At 47.1% G+C, this 24,946-nt stretch overlaps 1 protein-coding gene across 4 annotated transcripts; it reads right to left on the reverse strand.

Moving 5' to 3' along the window:
* Positions 1 to 21,531: 21,531 nt before the first annotated feature.
* LOC119325911 lies at positions 21,532 to 24,444 on the reverse strand. 4 transcript variants are annotated; one of them, XR_005157744.1, is made up of 5 exons: positions 24,307 to 24,444; positions 23,900 to 24,212; positions 23,701 to 23,804; positions 23,065 to 23,134; positions 21,532 to 21,954 (listed from the first exon to the last, which is right to left on the reverse strand). XR_005157744.1 is itself a non-coding variant. In XM_037599634.1 (3 exons), exons 1-3 carry the CDS (start codon positions 24,065 to 24,067, stop codon positions 21,936 to 21,938), a joined length of 291 nt encoding a protein of 96 aa, XP_037455531.1. In that variant the 5' UTR covers positions 24,068 to 24,444; the 3' UTR covers positions 21,532 to 21,935. The 4 variants fall into 4 exon arrangements, 2 of the variants coding, with proteins under 2 accessions (XP_037455531.1, XP_037455530.1); XR_005157743.1 differs by having other exon boundaries at positions 23,900 to 24,444; XM_037599634.1 differs by lacking the exon at positions 23,065 to 23,134 and having other exon boundaries at positions 23,900 to 24,444.
* Positions 24,445 to 24,946: the final 502 nt, after the last annotated feature.

Here is a 24,946-nt window from a genome sequence, read left to right on the forward strand (position 1 = left end):
GGACAGCTCCAGCTGGGAGGGTACAACGCGGCGGCGGCGCAGTCCCCGGCGTAGTGTAGTGTGCGTGGTGTCCCTGTTGGGTGTGCGCGGAACACCCACCACACGCTCTGCCGCCGCTGCCCATTGGTAATTGTTGTCGGTCGACGTTGCCGCCACCCCACCGTCTGCCGCCGTGGCTGGCACACCACCGTTGAAAGCTAGGGACATCGCCCGCTCCCCCATCGCGGCCCGAAGGCTGGAGGTGGCCGTCATGGCCGCCACCCCACTACAGGCCACTGTGGCCATCACCCGCTCCGCCACCGCGGCCCAAAGGCGGGATGTGGTGGTCGTGGACGCCACCACGCGTCGGCTGCTGTGGCCGCCAGCCCACCGCGACCGCAGGGGTCATCACCCGCTCCGCCACCACCGTCCGAAGGCGGGAGGCGGAGGTGGAGGCCCACACGTGCGTCAGCGACCTTGCGCGCTACATCGAGTTCCTATGGGAGAAGGAGGAGCGCCTCGTCAAGCACAGAAAGCGCCTTACTGCCGCCGTAGCCGCAGCACACGCCGCCGTAGAGGCGAGGAATCAGGAGACCTACGAGGAGAACCACAACTTCAAGAGGGGTCTTCTAGAGCGAAAGAGGGCATTCGAGGTGAGCGTCACTGAAGGTGCAGCAGCGCAGACACCGTATTGCAGTTCTCTAGCTCGTCGGTAAGCTCCACCTCCTCTGCCTCTTACTGAGCGCGCTCGGCAGAGGAGAGGCTGTCGGAAGTAGTACAAAGCTCCTCTGTAATAGTAGTATTTAGGGGCTATTTTGTTTAGTTCATCTGACTATAGATGTGGTGGAATTGTACGACATACTTAAAATTAGCTAGTATATACAGTTGAACTAGCTATTTCAGTACGTGGTTGGCAACAATTGGGGAAAAGTTTGGTCGGTTGATACGTCCATCTTGCATCATGCTTTTATATAGATATTTATTGCATTATGGGATGTTATTACACGTTATGTCACAATACTTATGGCCATTCTCTCTTATTTTACCAGGTTTAACATGAAGAGGGAGAATGCCGGAAACTGGGATTCTGGGCTGGAAAAGGAGCAAATATTGGAAACCTATTCTGCACGGCTCCAAAGTCCTGAAACTCCAGGGAAGACATTTTTGGAAATAATAAGAATTATTGAGTGAAAGAAGTACCAGAGGGGGCCCACACCATGGCCACGATGGTGGGGGAGCCCACCCCTACTGGGCTCGCCCCATGCCCCGTGGGCCCCCTGGTGGCCCTCCGGTGCCCATCTTTTGCTATATGAAGTCTTTTACCCTGGAAAAAATCATAAGCAAGCTTACGGGACGAAACTGCTCCACCACGAGGCGGAACCTTGGCGGAACCAATCTAGGGCTCCGGCGGAGCTGTTCTGCCGGGGAAACTTCCCTCGTGGAGGGGGAAATCATCATCATCGTCATCACCAACGATCCTCCCATTGGGAGGGGATCAATCTCCATCAACATCTTCACCAGCACCATCTCCACTCAAACCCTAGTTCATCTCTTGTATCCAATCTTTGTACCTAAACCACAAATTGGTACCTGTGGGTTGCTAGTAGTGTTGATTATTCCTTGTAGTTGATGCTAGTTGGTTTATTTGGTGGAATATTATATGTTCAGATCCTTAATGCATATTAATACCCCTCTGATCATGAACATGAATATGCTTTGTGAGTAGTTACGTTTGTTCATGAGGACATGGGTGAAGTCTTGCTATTAGTAGTCATGTGAATTTGGTATTCGTTCGATATTTTGATGAGATGTATGTTGTCTCTCCTCTAGTGGTGTTATGTGAATGTCGACTACATGACACGTCACCATTATTTGGGCCTAGAGGAAGGCATTGGGAAGTAATAAGTAGATGATGGGTTGCTAGAGTGACAGAAGCTTAAACCCTAGTTTATGCGTTGCTTCATAAGGGGCTGATTTGGATCCACTTGTTTCATGCTATGGTTAGGTTTACCTTAATACTTCTTTTGTATTTGCGGATGCTTGCAATAGGGGTTAATCATAAGCGGGATGATTTTCCAAGAAAGGGCAGCACCCAAGCACCGGTCCACCCACATATCAAATTATCAAAGTAACGAACGCGAATCATATGAGCGTGATGAAAATTAGCTTGACGATAATTCCCATGTGTCCTCGGGAGCGCTTTTCTCATTATAAGAAATTGTCCAGGCTTGTCCTTTGCTACAAAAATGATTGGGCCACCTTGCTGCACCTTATTTACTATTATTGCTTGTTACCCGTTACAAATTATCGTATCACAAAACTATCTGTTACCTACAATTTCAGTGCTTGCAGAGAATACCTTACTGAAAACCGCTAGTCATTTCCTTCTGCTCCTCTTTGGGTTCGACACTCTTACTTATCGAAAGGACTATGATAGATCCCCTATACTTGTGGGTCATCAAGACTCTTTTGTGGCGCCATTTCCGTGGAGTGAAGCACCTTTGGTGAGTGGAACTAGGTAAGGAAACATTTATATAGTGTGCTGAAATTTACTGTCACTTGTTACTATGGAAACTAATCCTTTGAAGGGCTTGTTCAGGGCATCTTCGCCCCAACCAGTAGAGCGAAGAGTTTCTCCTCAACCTACTGAACCTACTAAAATGTTTACTTTGAGATTCCTTCAGGTATGATAGAAAAACTACTAGATAATCCCTTTGCAAGAGATGGAACATTACATCCCGATTTACACCTTATCTATGTGGATGAAGTTTGTGGATTATTTAAGCTTGTAGGTATGCCCAATGATGTTTTCAAGAGGAAGGTCTTCCCTTTATCTTTGAAGGGAGACACATTGACATGGTATAGGCTATGTGATGATATAGGATCTTGGGACTATAAACGATTGAAATTGGAATTTCACCAGAAGTTCTATCCTATGCATCTTGATCATCGTGATTGTAATTATATATATAATTTTTGGCCTCGCAAAGGAGAAAGCATCGCTCAAGCTTGGGGGAGGCTTAAATCAACGTTATATTCATGCCCCAATCATGAGCTCTCAAGAGAAATGATTATGCAAAATTTTGATGCTCGGCTTTCTCTCAATGATCGCACCATGCTCGATACTTCCTGTGTTGGTTCTTATATGATGAAGGCTATTGAATTCAAGTGGGACTTATTGGAAAGAATTAAATGCAACTCTGAATATTGGAGTTCCGACGATGGTAAGGAGTCAGATATGACACCTAAGTTTGACTGTGTTAAGTCTTTTATGGATACCGATGCTTTTCCTGGATTTAGCACTAAATATGGACTTGACTATGAGATAGTAGCTTTTTTCTGTGAATCTTTTGCTACTCACGTTGATCTCCCTAAGGAGAAGTGGTATAAATATAATCCTCCCATTGAAGTAAAATTAGTTGCACCTATTACAGTTGAAGAAAAGATTATAACTTATAATGATCCTATTGTTCCTACTACTTATGTTGAGAAACCACCCTTCCCTGTTAGGATAAAGGATCATGCTAAAGCTTCAACTGTGGTTCGCAAAAGTAATACTAGAACATGTACACCTCCTGAGCAAATTAAAGTTGAACCTAGTATTGCTATGGTTAAAGATCTCTTGGCTGATAATATTGATGGGCATGTTATGTACTTCTGTGACGAAGACACTAATATTGCTAAACCCGATGCTAAGATACATAGACCTATTGTAGGCATGCCTGTTATTTCTGTTAAAATAGGAGCTCATTGTTATCATGGCTTATGTCATATGGGTGCTAGTGCCAGTGCAATACCTATTTCCTTATATGAAGAAATTATGCATGATATCGCACCCGTTGAGTTAGAAGATATTGATGTTACAATTAAGCTTGCCAATAGAGATATTATTTCACCATTTGGGATTGTTAGAGATGTTGAAGTCTTGTGTGGGAAAGTTAAATATCCTGCTGTTTTTCTTGTTCTTGGTTCCCCACAAGATAGCTTTAATCCCATTATATTTGGTAGACCCTTCCTGAATACTGTTAATGCTAAGATTGATTGCGAAAAGGATGTTGTTACACTTGGCTTGGGGGATATGAAACATGAGTTTAATTTTGCTAAGTTTCGTAGACAACCCCATGATAGAGAATTGCCTAGTAAGGAAGAAATTATTGGTCTTGCTTCTATTGCCATGCCTCCTACTGATCTGTTAGAACAGTATTTGCTAGACCATGAAAATGATATGTTTATGAATGAAAGAAGGGAAATAGATGAAGTATTCTTTAAACAGGGTCCTATTCTGAAACACAACTTACCTGTTGAAATCCTAGGAGATCCTCTTCCACCCAAGGGTGATCCCGTGTTTGAGCTTAAACCATTACCTGATACTCTTAAATATGCTTATCTTGATGAAAAGAAGATATATACTGCTATTATTATTGCTAGCCTTTCAGAGCAGGAAGAGGAAAGATTATTGAAAACTCTAAAGAAGCACCGTTCTGCTATTGGATATACTCTTGATGATCTTAAGGGCATTAGTCCCACTCTATGCCAACACAAAATTAAAGTGGACAAAGATGCCAAACCAGTTAGAGATCATTAACGACGGTTAAATCCTAAGATGAAAGAAGTGGTAAGAAAGGAAATACTAAAACTCCTTGAGGCAGGTATAATTTATCCCGTTGCTGATAGTGAGTGGGTAAGTCATGTCCATTGTGTCCCTAAGAAGGGAGGTATTACTGTTGTTCCTAATGATAAATATGAATTGACCCCGGAAAGAATTATTACAGGTTATAGGATGGTAATTGATTTCCGTAAATTAAATAAAGCCACTAAGAATGATAATTACCCTTCGCCTTTTATTGATCAAATGCTACAAAGACTATCCAAACATACATATTTCTGCTTTCTAGATGGTTATTCTGGTTTCTCTCAAATACCTGTGTCAGCGGACGATCAAGCAAAGACTACTTTTACTTGCCCTTTCGGTACTTTTGCTTATAGACGTATGCCTTTTGGTTTATGTAATGCACCTGCTACCTTTCAAAGATGCATGATGGTTATATTCTCTGATTTCTGTGAAAAGATTTGTGAGGTATTCATGGATGATTTCTCCGTTTATGGATCCTCTTTTGATGATTGCTTGAGCAACCTTGATCGAGTTTTGCAGAGATGTGAAGACACTAATCTTGTTTTGAATTGGGAAAAGTGCCACTTTTGGTTAATGAAGGCATTGTCTTGGGGCATAAAATTTCTAAAAGGGGTATTGAAGTTGATAAAGCTAAAGTTGATGCTATTGAAAAGATGTTGGGTCCCAAGGACATAAATGTATAAGAAGTTTCCTTGGTCATGCCGGTTTTTATAGGAGGTTTATTAAGGACTTTTCTAAAATCTCTAGGCCTCTGACTAATATATTACAAAAAGATATTTCTTTTGTCTTCAATGATGATTGTGTAGAAGCATTTGAAATACTTAAGAAAGCTTTGATCACTGCACCTATTGTTCAGCCTCCTGATTGGAATTTACCCTTTGAAATTATGTGTGATGCTAGTGATTATGCTGTAGGTGCTGATCTAGGGAAAATAGTTGATAAGAAATTAAATGTTATTCAATAAGCTAGTAAAACTCTAGACACTACCAAGAGAAATTATGCTACCACTGAAAAAGAATTCTTAGAAGTTGTATTTGCATGTGATAAGTTCAGACCTTATATTGTTGATTCTAAAGTAACTATTCACACTGATCATGCTACTATTAAATATCTTATGGAAAAGAAAGATGCTAAACCTAGACTTATTAGATGGGTCCTCCTGCTCCAAGAATTTGATTTGCATATTATTGATAGAAAGGTAGCTGAGAACACCGTTGCAGACAACTTGTCTAGGTTAGAGAATGTTCTTGATGACCTGTCGGTGTCAAAACCGGCGGATCTCGGGTAGGGGTCCCGATCTGTGCGTCAAGGCTGATGGTAATAGGAAGCGAGGGACACAGATGTTTACCCAGGTTCGGGCCCTCTCGATGGAGGTAAAACCCTACTTCCTGCTTGATTAATATTGATGATATGGGTAGTACAAGAGTAGATTTACCACGAGATCGTAGAGGCTAAACCCTAGAAGCTAGCCTATGATGGTATGATTGTAATTGTGATTGGCCTTCTAAGGACCAACCTCTCCGGTTTATATAGACACCGGAGAGGGCTAGGGTTTACATGGAGTCGGTTACAAGGAAGGAAACACAATATCCGGATCGCCAAGCTTGTCTTCCACGCAAAGGAGAGTCCCACCTGGACACGGGCCGAAGTCTTGAGTCTTGTATCTTCACGCTTCAATAGTCCAGACGTTGTACACAGTCCGGCTGTCCGGATACCCCCTAATACAGGACTCCCTCAGTAGCCCCTGAACCAGGCTTCAATGACGATGGGTCCGGCGTGCAGTATTGTCTTCGGCATTGCAAGGCGGGTTCCTTCTCCGAATACTCCAAAGTACCTGTCACGATGAATAGTGTCCGACCCCCAATCAATGTTGTGCTCTTCCGCTTTAGTGCCTCAATAATGACCATCTCCACATGTCGGGCGAATGCGAGGAGCCGAGGCATGTTTGCATTTGACACCCTCGATCCTCCGGGCTGACCGCCTATTTGAAGGGACGGGAATTCTCAGATCCAAACCTCACTCACTCTCCCTGAGCTAGCATCCCGTAGAGCGCTCCACGAAAAACCATTCCAACAAGGCCGGCCGCCGTAGCTCTTCTGTTTGCCCTCCTCGCTCTAAGTCAGGGGATTGGGGAGAGTGTTTAGTTCCTCATAGCCATTTGATAAAGCTACAAACCCAAGGGTTTCTCCCACCAGCGTTCATGGTCCCCGTCCGAGCCGGAATAGCTACTTATGATGGACGGGAACAAGCGGAGGGATCCCCAAACCCATTTCCAGAGGAGTGTGTATGCCTCATCCCACATCTGCTAAGGGGCGTCGGGTTTCCTATCCACCCGTTTCTTCGCGGGCTCCTGGAGTTCTACGGCCTCCAGTTGCACAACCTCACCCCTACCTCCATTCTGCACATAGCGGGGTACGTCGCACTTTGCGAGCTGTTTTTAGGCTGCGAACCTCACTACGGTTTGTGGAGGAAGCTGTTCTGCCTTGTTCCCCACGCCCAGGGAAAATCCCGATGCCAAGTGGGAGGGGCCGAAGTATGGCGCATTGCCGAGACCGAATACCTGTCCGGTACTCCCGAGAAGGCACCAGAAAACTGGCCATCAGAATGGTTCTACATTGATGATGTTCCCCTTCCGGATCCAGTCCGGACAGGTCTCCCCCAGTTCAGTAACGCCCCGCCGAAGGCACGCCTAAGCTAGCGCCCCCGGGGCCCTCAAGAAGAGGACACGAGGGAAATAAACTCCCTGATGAGCAGGATAAAGTTACTAGACAAATCCGGACTAACGATAGTCGAGGTCATGGCGATATGCATAAAACAGGGAGTGCAACCGCTTCAATATCGGGGGAAGACCATGTGGCACTTCAACGGGGAAGACGACGCCACCCGCTGCGGTCGCAAGGGTCCGGACTCCGCCACTGCTTTGGCAAGGATTTGTACGATTTGTACAAAGGGGAAGAGGAGGAATTGCTCCGCATTAAAACGCGGGATGGATTCTCCATGTACAACCCCCCAGAGTGGGTACGTTGCCATCCTTTTCCCTGCTTCACTTACTTTAGCGTCCCTCTGCTAAGATTACTTGCGTTAATGCTTCTGAGCTGGAATTGAGGAGGGCCGTAGAAGGAATCTTCAGCCCCTCCCCGCAACCAGAGGACCCCGGAAGGGCCCTAGATCCGGGACTCAAAGAAGATCCGGATATCATTGTGGAGCTTGTCAACGGGGTATTTTGTCAAGCGAGCTGGGATGGCGCCCTAGTGGCCATTACGGCCGACAATCCTGGACTGCTCCCTATGTCACGTGTAAGCCAAACTGAAAACCCTATCCTCCGAAGAGGACTCCCCCCAGGTATTATAATTTACCCTTGAGGCGTCATTCTATTTGCAGAGACGACAACCGGAGCGAGGGGCCGAGCCCCTAGGGACTCGTCCACCACGGGCGTCCGGATCGGGCAGGCTCAAGAGGAAGGCGGTGAGGGTTGACACACCGCTACAGAGGTGAAGGAATAACCTGTCCTTCGATATGACAGCGCCCTTTGTGTCTGGCAGGAAGAGGAACAACCGGACTATATCCGAGGACCCCATTGATCACGCCTCCTCCAGCCGGGTTCCAGAACCGGCTTCGGGGGCGGAGGCGGACACGGGGCCAGCACTTCATAGTTCCCCGATGGAGGATGCGGATATGTGTTTGGCCACGAACTCCGAAGTGGAGAGCGCCATGAATCACCGGCGCCGGAGGGCCATGCTCCGGAATAACATCTTTTCCGAAGAGGCTTTTAATGCCTTCAATTCGGCAGACTCATACGTCCGAGCTGCTCGAGGCGGGCTTGCCCAAGCGACAAACCAGTATACCAAAGATATACGGGTAAGAAATTTTGATAAGTATGTATAGCAGTAGCCCCTGAGACTTGGAATAGTTGGGACAACTGATTGAAGGATCAATATATGCACAGGTCCTTTTAGACAAGAATGAACAATTGGCTCGGGAGCTGGAGGCGTGTAAGGCCTAGCTGATGGACGCGGTTGCCCAGTTAGGGGAATCGCAGAAGCTCCCCTCTGGTAATATTTGTCTCAATTGTACGCAGATGTACCAGTTAGTAAATGGCTGGTTTGGTTAGTCTAACAGAAAATTCTACAGACAATCCCGGGGTGAATCTGTCCCGCGTAACGGATGATGACTCGCATCTCAAAAGGCAGCTAAAGGCTGGCGAGCGCATCCTTATGCAAGTGACTCAAGAGAAGAAAAAGCTACAAGATGCCAATATTCGGCTGGACGTGGAATTAAAGGACGTCCACGCTCAACTGGCAGACTCCATGAAGGAGAACAGAAGGCTTCGGAGCGACATTTATTGTAAGTGCTCAGACGAACTGTATGATAGTTCGGCGAGGAAGTATTTTGAAAGAATTTGTCTTGCAGGAATGTTAACGGGTCGCCCTGAAGAGGAGATGCCCTCATCTACAAGTGATTTGCTGCAGGAACTTTCGCAGTTGCACGAGCGCACTCGGCGGGTGATGCACGGCGTTGCTCAGGCCTTGTGGCCGTCAAGCCTCCTGCCGAATGGCATGGGGGATCTTGCGGACCTGCTTCAAGGAGCCCGGCAGTGCTTCCGTTTGTGGAAGATATCAGCATGCCGACAAGGTGCGAGAGAAGCCTGGGCGATGGTAAAGACGCCCTACACCAAGCTGGACCCGAACCATATGGCCGAAGTAGGACCGGCAGGGCCAGATGGGCAAGAAATTCCCGTGAGTCTCGTATATGACCAGGTAGTGTTGGCCGCTAAGTATTCTCAACAGGATTGTAGGCTAGATAGCCTGTTAGATGGTATAGAGGAGGAATATAGTCAGTCTTAGTGATTGTGTAACTTAATTGGCATAATTACCCCCTAGCCAGATTAAAATCATTTGTCATGGCGGACCTTTTCGCTTCAGCCCCCGGATCCTATAGTATGGGGTGTGTCCGAGTACCCGCTCAGTTATACAAAAACCGGGGTATGCGTGGAGACCAGGCGTAGGGGTCAGAAGTGCTTGAACAGACAAGTACCCAACTAGTTATGTTATATTACATGGATAGAAAGAAACATCTTCCAGGGAGAATAGTTCCATTAGGGGTTCCTTTCCCTGGGTATGCATGTGTCAATGCACATGTCCGGACTGCGAATGATGGCGCAGGATACAGAACTTCTGGTTTTTTTGGTTGTAACCAACGAATACATCCTTTGTTCACCGATCGAATATTCTCTTAAGGAAACTAGCTTTCGGCTTCACCCAGTCTGAGGTACACATCCGGCTGAACCGGCAGTAACAATCGCAGAGGTGCTCCCCTTATGCCCTAGCCGAATTAATAGGAACATAGGGCATAAACACAAGAGCCAGGCAACCCAGGTTGGCAACATCTTAAGTCATATCGATGCATATAATGGTGAAGAAAAGGCACATATGGAAAAAGAACACATATGCGATGGGCAAAAAGCCATTTAAAGTAATTATTTGCAGCTTCCGAATAGGAAGTCCCCAGGTATAGCTTACACACATAGGCCGGAGTGATCCGGGAGTCCGCACTGTGTTAAATACTTTGTGTGAAGAGAAAAAAGGGGTCGAGAAAGGAGAAAAAGTTGGGGGGGGTGGAGCATAATTAAAAAGTAGGGGTAGGGAGACGAACACTGAGTTCGGCGTTAGGCGTAGAATCTATGGAGTCTGGCCGCGTTCCATGGGTTTGGCCCGAGTCTATTGTCGGATGCATTACGTAAACGGTACGCTCCTCTGGTGAGAACTTTGTTAATGACGAAGGGACCTTCCCACTTGGGTTTGAGTTTGTCCTTCTTCTTCTCCGGTAGGCGTAGAACGAGTTCGCCAATATTGTAAGTTTTGGCCCACACTTCTCTGCTTTGATATCGTCGAGCCTACTGCTGATAGAATGCGGAATGGGCTTTTGCGACATCGCGCTCCTCCTCCAGGGCATCCAAGTTATCCTGCCGATCTAACTCGGCTTCCTTCTCTTCGTACATGCGTACGCGTGGTGAATCATGTATTATGTCGCAAGGCAGTACTGCTTCCGCACCATACACCTTAAAAATGGTGTATATCTAGTGGTGTGATTCGGTGTGGTCCGCAGCCCCCAAAGTACGGAGTCGAGATCCTCTACCCAGTGCGTATCCGATTCTGTTAAAGATCGCACTAGTCTGGGTTTGATGCCGCTCATGATGAGACCGTTTGCCCGTTCGACCTGGCCGTTTGTTTGGGGTGGTAGATGGAAGCGTAGTCAAGCTTAATGCCCATTTTGGCACACCAAGTTTTCACTTTGTCGGCTGTGAAATTTGAGCCATTATCGGTGATGATGCTGTGGGGGACACCGTATCGGTGTACGACCCCGGATATGAAGTCTATTACAGGTCCGGATTCGGCCGTTTTAACTGGTTTGGCTTCTATCCATTTGGTGAACTTGTCCACCATGACCAATAAGTATTTTTTCTTATGGCTTCCCCCTTTAAGGGGTCCGACCATATCCAGCCCCCAGACCGTGAAGGGCCAAGTTATGGGGATTGTTTGGAGAGCGGTAGGGGCATATGACTCTGATTGGCGAAGAGCTGCCAACCGACGCAATGTTGGACAAGGTCCTGTGCGTCTGCTTGGTCCGTCAGCCAATAGAAGCATGTACGGAAGGCCTTGCTAACTAGCGTTCGAGCCGCGGCATGGTGTCCGCCCAGTCTGGCATGGATTTCATCCAAGAGTTGCCGCCCTTCTTCTTCGGAGATGCACCTTTGGAGCACTCCGGTCGTGCTTTTCTTATAGAGTTCCCCTTCGTGGACCTTGTAAGCTTTAGAACGCCGGACTATGCTGCGTGCTTCATTTTGGTCTTCGGGAAGATCCTGCCTATTTAGGTAGGCCAGGAAAGGCTCAGTCCACGGGGCAATTACGGCCATGATTTCGTGGGCCGAAGATGTTATTTTGGTGGCAGAGCCTCCGATTGTGTCTGATGGTTCGGAATCTGGGGGTGTGTTCGGATCCGTACTGGTATTGCCGGACTCCCCTTCCCATACTACGGACGGCTTGAACAACCTTTCCAGGAATATGTTAGGTGGGACAGGGTCGCGTTTGGCGCCGATGCGGGCGAGGACGACCGCCGCTTGATTGTTTTCTCGAGCCACATGGTGGAATTCGAGCCCCTCGAACCGAGCTGACATTTTGAGGACGGCATTGCGGTAGCCCGCCATTTTCGGATCCTTGGCATCAAAGTCTTTGTTTATTTGTGATATTGCGAGGTTTGAATCCCCGCGTACTTCTAGGCGCTGGATGCCCATAGAGACTGCCATCCGTAGACCGTGCAACAGAGCCTCGTATTCGGCCGCATTGTTGGAGTCTGTGTATAATATTTGAAGGACATGTTGGACTGTGTCTCTGGTGGGAGACGTCAGGACTACCCCTGTTCCCAATCCGGCCAGCATTTTGGAGCCGTCGAAGTGCATGATCCAGTTGGAGTACGCGCCATACTCTTTAGGGAGTTCGGCTTCTGTCCATTCGGCGACGAAGTCAGCCAGTACTTGCGACTTAATGGATCGCCGTGGTTTGTATATTATGTCGAATGGAAGGATCTCGATAGCCCATTTAGCAATCCGGCCCGTAGCATCGCGGTTATTAAGAATGTCATTGAGTGGTACTTCGGAGGCCACCGTAATCGAACACTCTTGAAAGTAGTGTCGCAGCTTTCGGGATGCCATGAAGACCGCGTATGCTATTTTTTGATAGTGTGGGTATCGGGATTTGCATGGGGTGAGGACCGTGGATACGTAATAGACCGGCTTTTGAAGCGGGAATTTGTATCCGTCCACCTCTCGTTCGACGACGAGCACTGCGCTTACCACTTGATGTGTTGTAGCTATGTATAATAGCATAGGTTCGCCGGTATTTGGCGCTGTTAGGACTGGGTTACTGGCCAATAAGGTCTTTATTTCATCTAGTCCGGCCACGACTGCATCCGTCCACACGAAGTGTTCGGTGCGCCTGTAACATCCCTAGCTTCTGGCTATGCCTAGTGCTAGCATCTCGTGTTGGATCATGTTTAAATTTTAGTTAAACCTGAAATGGGGATTGCCTAAACCCTAGCATCAAAGGAATCCACTAGGTTCAACTAAAATATTCTCAGTGAATCCAAATGACTTTCAAAAATGTTCATCATTTCTGGAAAATGCTGGAAACATTAACCAGAGGTGTTGCACCTTTTTCCATGTCATATTTGGGCTCTGGATTAAATCATATGCTATTTGCAGTTGGGCATTTAAATGTTATATAATAATTTAAATGCTCAATTAATTCTGAACTTAAGTGAGGGCTGTTGGGAATATTCCAAAGAGAGCCCACAATTATTTTCAGGATTTTTGAAAACGTTTTGGTATTTTAATGTCGAGATCACCGAATGCACGTGTACAGTGATCCCAGAGATCAATGCTCACTGAACACATAGAAGCTGAATAACAAGAGTCTTACATCCATACATACCGTCTTACACAATTATGACCATTATGGTCAAGTCTTACATTGATAAAGCCTTAAGGGCTGAACATCAAATGAAACACAAGCAGCGGAAATCTTCGTCGATAAGTAGAACCCATGCCATCTGCCTTAACCCTACAAGCATTCTGACTGGGAAACGTCCTAGTTCGCATGTTCGTCTCCAAAGAAGTCTTCTTCGAACTCCGGTTCTTCCATGCCTGGTCAATTAAATAACTAGTGGCAAGCCAATGAGTACTTTGAATGTACTCGCAAGCAACCCATGTTTTTGGTTCAAGATACAACAATGCATGATATAGGTAAATTTTTGCAGAAAGCTAGTTTTGAGTGTAATGACATGTTCAACAATTTGTAAGACATGCATCAAGAGAATTCAAGTAACCATGCGGAGAGGTTACAGATATCAACATAAATAGAGTGGGCACCAACCCATCTCAATCACATCAAGTCCTTTGACTTGACCCACGTAGTTATCCAAACACACACACTGGTTTGTAAACTCTGGACATAGTTTAAGCAGCACCGCCCAACTGTCCTTGACCGTGGACACGGCTATTCAAATAGTTTTACACTCTGCAGAGGTTGCACACTTTACCCACAAGATCCGGGGAACTCCCGTGTCATCCACGACCCGCGATACCTCAAGTACCCGGGGTAAGCACCCGATCACTACCTTTCCATAGACGACACTAACAAGGAGTCCACTCGTTGTTCCGTATCCTAACGATGTACATCATACGAGACTCACTCGAGATCGTAACATCCGAGAGGGGACACAATGGTGTATCCGGTGCCCTGTAAAGACAGTCATGGCCGCCCTACCAGGCACGACCCCGTCTCGAGAGAGAGCACCAACTCTCCCCTGTCACTAGTAATGCGGGCTCCAAGCTAGTATCGACCTAGGTAATCAATAATGCCCTTTCTCATATAAGGGCAGAGTGGTTGCGCCTGTAAGGTTGGGACAGTCGACAAATCTTAAATCTAATCCGTTTTCGAAAACAACACACACTTTCCTTGGTACACCACTTCGTCATCAAGTGTTTACCCATCTCATCATCTCCCTCGGGCATAAGTGGCACTCGGCGGGGTTTTCGAAAAGTCCTTTGAAAATACTTTGTCTCCTTCATCATGCATATACTCGTCCCTTTTTGCGTAGCATCTACTGTAGCATCCTATCTACTCCCACCGGCATAACCCTCATAAGAAGGTAGGGTCATGCATAATGCAAGTATCAACAAGGAAGTAACGGTGGCAAACCACCCCATGTGGTTATCACAGTATCATGTCTCCGATGCAAGCAATAAAAGTGCTATATGACAAGGCATAAAAAGGGTTTCATAGACATGGTCAAAGGGCTGCTTGCCTGGCTCAACAAAGTCTTCTGGGTCTTCAAAGTCTTCTGGTCCAACTCCTTTGTCAGCAACACAATCTATCATCGCAAAATAATAACGAGAAAAATAAGGCAATAATAAAACGGAAAAACCAAATTGCTTAGAAAAATGTCAACTCATTTTTGTTAAATACCAGGGTGAAAACTAAGAAGGGGAGACTTTCTAGTTTTGGATTTGGAGTAGCAGAATAGGAGAAATGGATTTACCAAGGTATTTTTAAATGCTTAAAATCACATTTAAATATTTACAGTGAAGAAAAGGTTGTTGGATTTGAATGGAAGTTGCACCATTAAATAGGTTGCAATATTTTAGGAATTTAGGAATTGGAATTAATTTATTTGGACATATATTTTATCCTGTGGGATTTTTGGAAGGGTGACAGAAAAAGAAAAATAAAGGGCTCTATGCCTGCTGGGCCAGAACAGCCGCAGCGCAGCAGGCCCAGCCAGAGAGGCGGCCCAGCGCGCTGGTGCACGCGCGCGCGCCAGGTTTAAACCTGACGGGCGGGGCCCAGGCGTCAGCGAGAGAGAGAGGAACGATGGAGGGGAGAGGCTGACAGGCGGGGCCCGCCTGTCATCCCTAACCCCGAGTCCAGACGGCTGGCGAGCTCACCGGCAACGATGCAGGGCACGGCAAGGTCGGGCGAGGGCACGGATGGACTCAGTGTCGTGTCGCCATTCGGGTGGAGGTGGTGGACGTCACCGGAGCGGCCTGGTTCGTCGGCGATGAGGAGGCACGGCGGAGGAGCTTCGGGCGGCGGTGGCTCCGGCCGTTTCCGGCTGCAAAAGAGGCGGGGAAGAGAGGGGTAGTGGTAAGTGAGCCGCGTTGGTTCCAGATCGAGGAAGAGGAGCGCCGGAGAGGGCCTGTACCCGGAGATCGATGGCGACCCGAGGCGGCGGAGCGCGAGCTCGATCTCGAGCTCGGGCTTGTCTGGAGAGGAGTGAGTGGTGTAGGGGGTGATTTAGGGGAGTGAGAGAGCAAGTGGTGAGGATAGTAGGGCTCGGGGAGGCCCTTAAATAGGTGAACGGCGGTCCACCGAGGATTCATGCGCCGGCGAGCCTGCTGCGGTTGCTACGGGTCACGGGGGCTCAAATGAGCGTGTTTGGGGCGTTCCTGGACGTCGACTACGTCGGGTGAGATAGAGAGAGGGAGTGGGGAGAGGTCAGAGACGCGCGCGTGTGAGCCGCGCCATTGGCGCGCTTGGGCGGCCGGTGTTTGCTAGCGCGGAGGCGCGGGGAGGAGGAGAGAGGAGGGGGCCGACCGCGTAGCGTGTTGCGGACACCGAGGCGCATCGGCAGGCGCACGGGGGAGGCCCGAGGTGGTCGGAGGCGTCGGGCAGAGGGCGGCTACAGTACAGGAGCGCACTGTAGCGCGCTCCAGAGCGCCCAAATGGCCAGCATGGCATTTTCTATGCCTTGTGGGCGCGGCCAACCGTGTCTAGTAGCTCAAGGGTGGAGTAAAGAAGTAGGGGGAGGCATTGGATGCTCTGGATGGCTGCTGGGGTGAGGAGAGAGGTGAGGAAGAGGGAGAAAGGGGCTGTCCAGAGAGAGAAAGTGGGGTTTTACCCATCCAATAATTGCGCTGTGGACTTGCCATTATTACTGGAGGTGAAAGGGGTCTACGAGGAGCTGTGGTCAAAAATGGAATTTTGGAGATTAGTGGAAGTGGTCAAAAATGGAATTTTGGTAAAGTGGCAGAAGGTGTTTGATGCTTGTTTGGTTAAGCAAATGAACTCCAAATGCCATGAGACTCCACAGGGTGAAATGACACATATAAATATGGTCGTCCACCAATTTGGAGCTTATTTGGGCAAAGTTGCCAATGCAACTTTTGTAAACCCTAGAAATTAGCAGAAATGAATTTGTTTAGATCTAGTTGAGCAAATCACTTCTCCTTGATGCACCACTTGCTTTAGTCGCCTCATTTGGTCATGTGAACATTCTCACCAAAGTTGGGGTCAAGGAGAGAAAGTTGGTAGCACAAAGTTGTTCAAATTTGATTCTGGTCATAGAGGGTTTTGGGGCATTTTGGTGAACCAAAATGACTTTAATTGACATGAGGCTTTGCAAGGTGATCACAATATGCATTTTTGACTTGCTGGATTTTTCTTGGATTTTTGTGAATATATTTCCTGTAGAAATATTTCAAATCCTCGAAATGGGCAGAATTGGTTTTGGGAGGTTTTGTCCAATATTTTGAACATAACCATGTGTTGAAACTCTTATATATGGAAAATATATGTCCACTAAGTTTCCCTGATTTTTGGCAAATATTTTTGAAACAATAAAATAATTTTTCCCTATTAAAGACCATTTCTGGCCTTAAGAAAAAGCTTTTAAATAAAATAGGAAAATAGCTTTTAAAATTATATTTTTGTGGTTTATGGGAGTCCTACATATAATAGGATTCAAATATACTTTTTGAAATATTTTTCATACCCCAAATCAAGTATTTGCAGTGCAAACCTCAATTTAGGGGTTTTTGAAAAACTAATTTTAGAATATACTTTTTGGCCAAATTATTTTTGTAAGAAAATACTATATTGAACTATACACATGGCATGGTCATTGGGCAGAAGTTTGGGGCAAGGAGATGAAGTATATAGGGTGGAGTTGTTGACTTTGAAGAGCACTTGAAAAGAATCATAGAGAGAAAACCAACTCCAAATAAAAGCCAAATAATGCAGAAGTTTTTGTTGGTCCAAATTTTCATGCTTTAATAATGCAAATGAAATGTTACAAAATGCAGGGTGTGACAGACCTACCCCCCTTACAAGAATCTCGTCCCCGAGATTCCTAAACTAGGCTTTAAAGAGATATGGAAACTCGGATCTAAGGTAGTCTTCACGTTCCCAGGTGGCTTCTGCTTCAGTGTGGCTGCTCCACTGGACCTTGAAGTACTTGATGGTGCGGCTTCGAGTGTGTCGCTCAGCCTAATCCCGAATGCAGATGGGCCTCTCATGGTAAGTCAAATCAGGCTGAAGGTCAATGGCTTGGTGATTGACGTCCTTGTAAAGATCAGGCTTGTCTGGAACTTGGAGACACTTCTGGAGTTGTGACACGTGGAATACGTTGTGCACATCGGATAGTTCAGGTGGCAGTTCCAACTGGTAAGCCACTTCTCCTCGTCGTTCAGTGATCTTGAAGGGGCCGATGTATCTTGGTGCGAGCTTCCCCTTAACATGGAAACGTTGGGTTCCCTTGAGAGGTGTGACCCGGATATAGACATGGTCTCCAACTCAGAAGTTTATGTCTCTACGACGTGAGTCGGCGTAGCTCTTCTGCCTTGACTTGGCGGTCTTCAAACGCTCTCTGACAAGCTGGACTTGCTCTTCTACTTCACGGAGGATATCGGGCCCAAAGACAAGTCCTTCTCCGGTCTCTGACCAATTGAGGGGTGTGCGGCACTTCCGTCCGTATAACACCTCAAATGGTGCCATCTGAAGGCTTGACTGATAACTGTTGTTGTAGGAGAACTCGGCAAAAGGGAGGCAATCTTCTCACTTACCTCCATATGCTAAGATAGAGGCCCGGAGCATGTCTTCAAGTATCTGATTCACTCGTTCCGTCTGACCTCCGGTCTGTGGGTGGAAAGCAGTGCTGAAGGACAACTTGGTCCCCATGGCCTCTTGGAACTTCTTCCAGAACCTTGAGGTAAACTGGGTTCCTCGATCTGACACAATCTCCTTGGGAACACCATAAAGGCTTACGATCCTGTTGATGTATAGAGTTGCTAGCCGGTTGCCATCATAGGTAGTATTAACAGGAATGAAATGGGCTACTTTGGTCAAATGATCGACTATGACCCAGATGGAGTCATGTCCCTTGTTTGACCTAGGTAGTCCAGTGATGAAATCCATTCCGACTTTATCATCCTTTTGGGAGAGTAGGCAATTCCTCTGTATCAGATGTTGAAGAAAACAAACAATTTTTTATGGAGTGACGCGGCTAATGCGGCGTTTAAGGACTTAAAGCGGCAGTTAGTTGAACCACCAGTTCTTGCTGCTCCGGTTGATAAGGAGCCACTGCTGTTATATGTGGCCGCTAATGCCCGGGCTGTCAGTGTTGCCATTGTGGTGGAGCGCAAGGAGGCTGGGAAGGAATACTCGGTTCAAAGGCCGGTTTACTATTTCACCGAAGTGCTCATTGAGTCAAAGCAAAGATATCCGCATTGGCAGAAGCTGGTGTATGGGGTGTTTATGGAAAGTCGGAAGATTAAGCAGTACTTTCAAGGTCATCCCGTCACAGTGGTCAGTTCTGCTCCTTTGTGGGATATAATTCAGAATAGGGAGGCAACTGGCCGGGTTGCTACGTGGGCTATTGAGCTTGGGCCACACGGTTTGAAGTATATGCCTCGCACAGCCATCAAGTCCCAGGCTCTTGTGGATTTCATCAATGACTGGACCGAGTTGCAGGCACCAGAAGACAAACCGGACAGTACATACTAGACTATTCACTTTGACGGGTCCAGGCAATTGGAGGGCTCGGGGGCTGGAGTTGTCCTTACTTCCCCTCTAGGTGATAAAATTCATTATGTTCTTCGCTTAATGTTCCCTTGTACTAACAATGTAGCTGAGTATGAGGCTTTACTCCATGGTCTTCGAGTGGCTAAGGAGATGAACTTAAGCCGCGTACGATGTTTTGGAGACTCAGACCTGGTAGCCCAGCAAGTTTCAGGTACTTGGGATTCCAAGGATCCACTCATGGCGGCTTACCGACGAGAGTTGGATATTGTGGCCGGTCACTTTAAGGGTTATCAAGTGGAGCACATTGATCGATGCAAAAACGAAGCAGCTGATGCTTTAAGCCGGCTGGGATCTCAGCGTAAACCGGTGCCACCCACTACCTTTTTGGACGTCCTGCATAACCCGTCGGTTCAACTACCTACAAAGGAGGACCTCGCTATTCCTGATCCGGAGGCACAGTTGGTGGCCGCTTTACATGTCATTCCGGATTGGACGATTCCACACATGGCATATATGAACTGGGGCGAGTTACCAGACGATGAAATTTTGGCCAGACAGATAGTCTGGCGGTCCAAGTCCGTGGTTATTCACAACGGTGAGTTACACCACTGCAGTGTTTCTGGTGCGTTCCAGCGCTGTGTTTCTCCTGAAGAAGGCTGTGAGATTTTACGTGAGATCCACAAAGGAGACTGTGGTCATCACGCCGGTTCAAAATCATTGGTGCCTAAGGCTTTTCGTCATGGTTTTTACTAGTTGACGGCTCATGCCGATGCTGAGGACCTGGTAAAGTGGTGTGATGCTTGTCAAAAAATTTCACGCCGAGCTCACGTTCTGGCTCAAGAGCTACGGATGATTCCAATAACTTGCCCGTTTTCTACTTGGGGGCTTGATATGGTGGGTCCTTTTAAGCGATCCAAGGATAAGAAGACCCACCTCTTGGTGGCGGTTGACAAATTTACTAAGTGGGTTGAAGTGGAGCCAGTAAGCAAATGTGGTGCAGCCACAGCGGTTCAATTTCTCAAGAAAGTGATCTTCCGTTTTGGTTTTCCACATAGCATCATCACAGATAATGGCACGAACCTTTCCAAAGGTGAGATGGAGGAATTTTGTCAACGAGAGCACATCTGGCCTGATGTAGCGTCTATGGCTCATCCCCAATCCAATGGTAAAGTTGAGCGGGCTAATCAGGAAATTCTAAAGGGTATCAAGCCCCGGCTTATGGTCCCTTTGAAGCAGACGCTGGGTTGCTGTGTGGAAGAACTACCATCTGTGTTATGGAGCATAAACACCACCCCAAACCGGTCTACAGGTTATACGCCTTTCTTCATGGTTTACAGAGCAGAGGCGGTACTCCCCAGTGATATTCGTCATGACTCGCCTCGGGTTGCCAATTATGTTGAAGCGGACAACGAGCAAGCACGTCAAGAAGCACTAGACCTGTTAGATGAAAAGCGGGATATGGCTTTGGCTCGTTCGGCGGTTTACCAGCAGGACCTACGGCGTTATCACAGCCGCCAGGTTAGAACAAGAACCTTTCAAGAAGGCGATTTAGTGCTCCGGCTCATCCAGGATCAGACCGATATGCACAAGTTATCCCCACCATGGGAAGGGCCCTTTGTGGTTTGTAAGAATCTGCACAACGGATCATACTACCTCATTGACGTTCGAGAAGACTCACGCATTTCTGAGGACAAGACCTGGCGGCCGTGGAACATAGCTCTCCTTCGGCCTTACTACACTTGAGTTATAGGCTCTTCTTATGTACATATGATGACAATGTATATATTATGATCAATATAATAAACTGGCATTCTTGCTACAAGCAGGGCCACTGCCGTTCTTCCTATATTTCTTGGTTACAAGGGGGCTTCTGCTTCCAGAGCGATGACACGTTTTGTCCATTAAACCGGCTATTGTGCCATCATACAGCTTGGGAGCTTCACACCCAAGGGGCCAAAGAGAGATCTGTTGCTACAAGCACGACTCAAACATAGGCACCCATTGAGCACAGCTCACAAAGTTACTTGGGGGCACTTTGTGTAAAGTAACAAAGAGTTTGAAAGGACCCTTGTAATCGGGTATCGACCCACGCCTTGGAAGCCTGGTGTATTCACCTAAAACCCCGGGTTAACCTGCCTTCACTACAGGAATCAGCTACTTAGCCGTCCGCCACGGCGGACGACAAAGGTCTTTCCCGTCCGCCACGGACGGCAACAGGAACCGGCAAAGTAAGGTTCGGTAAAGAGCTACGTTGCCGTCTGCTTTTGGTGGCTGACGGCAAAGGGGCCTTTGCCATCAGCAGCGGACGGCAAAGAACACAGACGGCAAATTTTTTGCTGTTAGTCCATTAGGTGGCTGACGGCAGTCTTTGCCGTCCGCGGCTGACGACAAAGAAGCAAAGGTCTTTGCCGCCTGCCAGCAGATGGCAAAGTGTCTAAAGTGTCCAGATGCATAGACGCTCCTTCTTTGCCATCTCTGTCATTGATTTACAGTATGTTCAACAATTCATATTCATATGTATAGCGCATGCATATATAACAAATATCAACATAGACCATAGGAGAATAAGACAAGATCATCCATAAAAACATATATATCATACGTCCTGTATCACAAAGTAAGACGAGATCACACAAGTGTCGACAAATAATATCACAAAGGTTGGCCTCCACATAACACAAAACTTAGGTGAGCATCATGGGATCTAGCAGCAGCAAGGACCTAACCTACTGGATGGACACTGCAGTCCAGACCCAACACCACAAGAACACTACATACTGATGTGCGACCGCGCCGGTGATGCAACCACCACAACCAAAACTAAAAAGGCAAGGGAGGTGGGTGGTCCAGGTTGTTGTCTCCAGCCGCCTATGTTTGCCATCTCGAAATGCCAACAGGTCCAGGTTGTGGTCATCAGCCTTCTTCATGCCATCAGCATGATCACCATTGCCTCCCGCACCCCGTCATCATCAGACTGATTTGCTACTACTGCATGGACAAGAGCAAGTTAGTTGAATGGCATGCACGACAAAGTTGCAAGGCATATATATTCATCTAGATTAATTCTACTAAGTACAGATTTTGCATGGATGGGTTTGACTTCAACAGAGACTGAAAGAAGAGCATTTTCCCCTCCCAATCCAAAACCTGTAGTACAAATACAACTCTAAGAGAAGGAACTGTGGTACAACAAGAGGCGCTCCAAATCGAACTAAATCTCAGTTTCTTTATTTATCTAAGAAATATCACAACCATAACTTCTGCCAAGCAAGCAGTTATCATACTATCAGCTAAAGAAAAACAAAGGAAGATCACGTGTCACTTCCAGGGAAAACATCAGAAGTAGATGTTAGGCAAAAGTAGATGATCATCAAATTCCATCACACCACATAGTGAATAATGCTACTACTATTGATAGCAAGGACTAACTATTCCCACTACCTGGATGCAGCGTCCTTCATTTTGCAAACAAAAAAAGAGCACATTATCCAATTCTATCATCCGACACATACAATAATATATGGATGCAAACTCTATCATGTACATGAAAAGAAAGTTCAGCTGGATTATGAATCAGTCACGTATATAAACAATATCCAGTCAAAAAGGAAGGTCCAGTAAAAAAACTAACATTCGGACTAGGAGCGACACATCAAACCATCAACATATATCAGCAAAAAGCTATATGGAGGCAGCAATGTCGAAACCTATAAAAACAGAGGATCCACCAAATACTAAATAAAAATAAATTTACTTTTTCACTAGCACCTCAGATGTTAAGTACATATGCTAAAAGTAAAAGAAACTGGTTTCATTTTTTGCGGAAAAAAGAACTGATTGCAACCAAAGATTCTAAATAGAAGAAGGTATGTCATAAAAATGCTAAGGATAAAGGAAATTGACTGCGTGACATTGGTGCTAGATAGATTAGTGTATGTAATAAAATGTTAATCTTGTTTTTTGTGGGCAAATACAATTTTAATCTTCGTCGCAACTTACCATCAAATATTTATTCATATTATGAAGTTTGCAATTTTCTACCAGCATATTTATTCACTAAACAGCAAGCACAGATTAGGTTTGAAGCAGTCAACTTACATATACTCCCTTAGACTGAATAAAGGGCACCTCATATTTGGTTTGAGAATGTCAATATTTCCAAGTAACTCTAGCAAGATAAACAAAGCCAGTCAATCATACATCAGCAGCCGTTTGCCAATTTATTGAACTAATAATGAGCACAGAGAAACTAAGAGCAGTTCATATCCCACTACATATATGAGGCAATTGCGTTGGTTTGCTGGTTTGCTAATGGCCACGCCAAACAAAGAGCTGATTGAACAACTCATGTCACATCTAATACCAGAGAAATCGCATCACCACTGCGATGCTTGTTGCTGAGCTGGTGACGAGTGCTCAGAGACGAGGCTACCGAACCTCCAATTCACAGCGAATCTAACATTCACTTCACCTCCTCTGACCTGTCGCGGTGATCAATGAAAGGCAAAACAAAGTGGGTTTCTAAAATAATTCAGTTAACAGAATTGCTAGACTCATCTACTAATTCATGTGTGACTGACTTGCTAGTACTATAATACACGATGGGAAAGAGGTCCCAAATCCAGTGTGAGATGAGCTTACAAATTCAGTTAACAATGAGCCTGAATCGATGCCTATGTCTGAAGGGAAAGAAGAAGGTTGGGGCTTTGAGGATGGAGGGAGGGAGGGACTGACAGGGCGATCCAGAAGGCGCCGACGAGGGGGGCGGTGCCCCAGAGCAGGTCGTAGGCAAGCCCCACCGCCTGCCGGATCCAATGCACCGCGTCCAGTAGCTGGTCCTGCATACCAAAACCCAGACACCAAACCAATCAGAACCTCATGGAGTCACTCAGGGACATGCCGCCGACGGCGACGGCGGTGGCAGAACACATACCTTTTCCAAGTACGCGTCGGGGTTGAGGTACCGGATGGGGTTCGCCTTGGCCTCGATGCGGTCGTCGAGGCGGGCGGGCTTGAGGTGGTTGATGTAGAGCTGCACGCCAGCCACCCTCCGGTACCCCGATGCCATGTACCCGCCGATGCTCGCCGTCGACTCCGCCATCAGCGCCGAGATGCCGCCATTGAGAATCTTGAAGGGCTGCGACCATCCTGACCACGTCGACGTCGCTGTGCCCGCAGCAACAGCAGCTCAACGCCGCTGGGGCCTCCACGCGGCGCACCACCACCAGTGCCTGGGTGTGGCTCTCCTGGGCGAGGAGAGAAACCGGTCAGTGGAGATGGTGAGCGGGCAGAGGTGACCTCGGGGAGGAGAGCTAGGTGGTGGGGAACCGCGGGGATCACCGGAATCTGGCGGCGGCGTGGGGTGGAGAAAGGGGATCGAGGAAGACGAGAGAGATGGTATCCAACGTGGGTGTGTGTGCGTGGGTTGGGCGTGGGTGTGTGTGCATCGTGGGTGGGTCCCGGGGCTGTGTGGGTCGTGGGTGGGTGTGTGCCAAGTCATTGATCTGTGTCCATGGCTGCATTTATTGTTTGCCGTCTGCTGGGGGTGGGGGCGGCTGTTCGACACATTAGATTATTTTCTTTGCCGTCCGCTTTCGGACTCTTTGCTGTCTGCTAGTAGACGGCAAAAATAATATCCGTTAGATCGTTCTCGTTAGTGGGCCACCCATCATCTTTGCCATCCACTAGCAGACCACAAAGATTCTATGCCGTCAGCTAGCTGACGACAAAGAGCAGGCTGATGGCAAACACTCCCTTTGTCGTCCACTTTTTTTTTGCCGTCAGCTTTCTGTAAGCTGATGGCAAAGATCTTCTTTGCCGTCAGCTAGCAGACGGCAAAGAGCTGGCTGGCGGCAAAGATCCTGATTCTAGTAGTGCTTCATCAAGTAAGCCACTCCTATCCAGGTAATCCTGGCATGACCCGCCGAATGTTTGACAGTTACTCTCATTGAAACCCTGAAATTGTCAAAGTTAAAATGAC

This window comes from Triticum dicoccoides, chromosome 6B (genome assembly GCF_002162155.2).
Source record: "Triticum dicoccoides isolate Atlit2015 ecotype Zavitan chromosome 6B, WEW_v2.0, whole genome shotgun sequence".
Taxonomy (NCBI): domain Eukaryota; kingdom Viridiplantae; phylum Streptophyta; class Magnoliopsida; order Poales; family Poaceae; genus Triticum; species Triticum dicoccoides.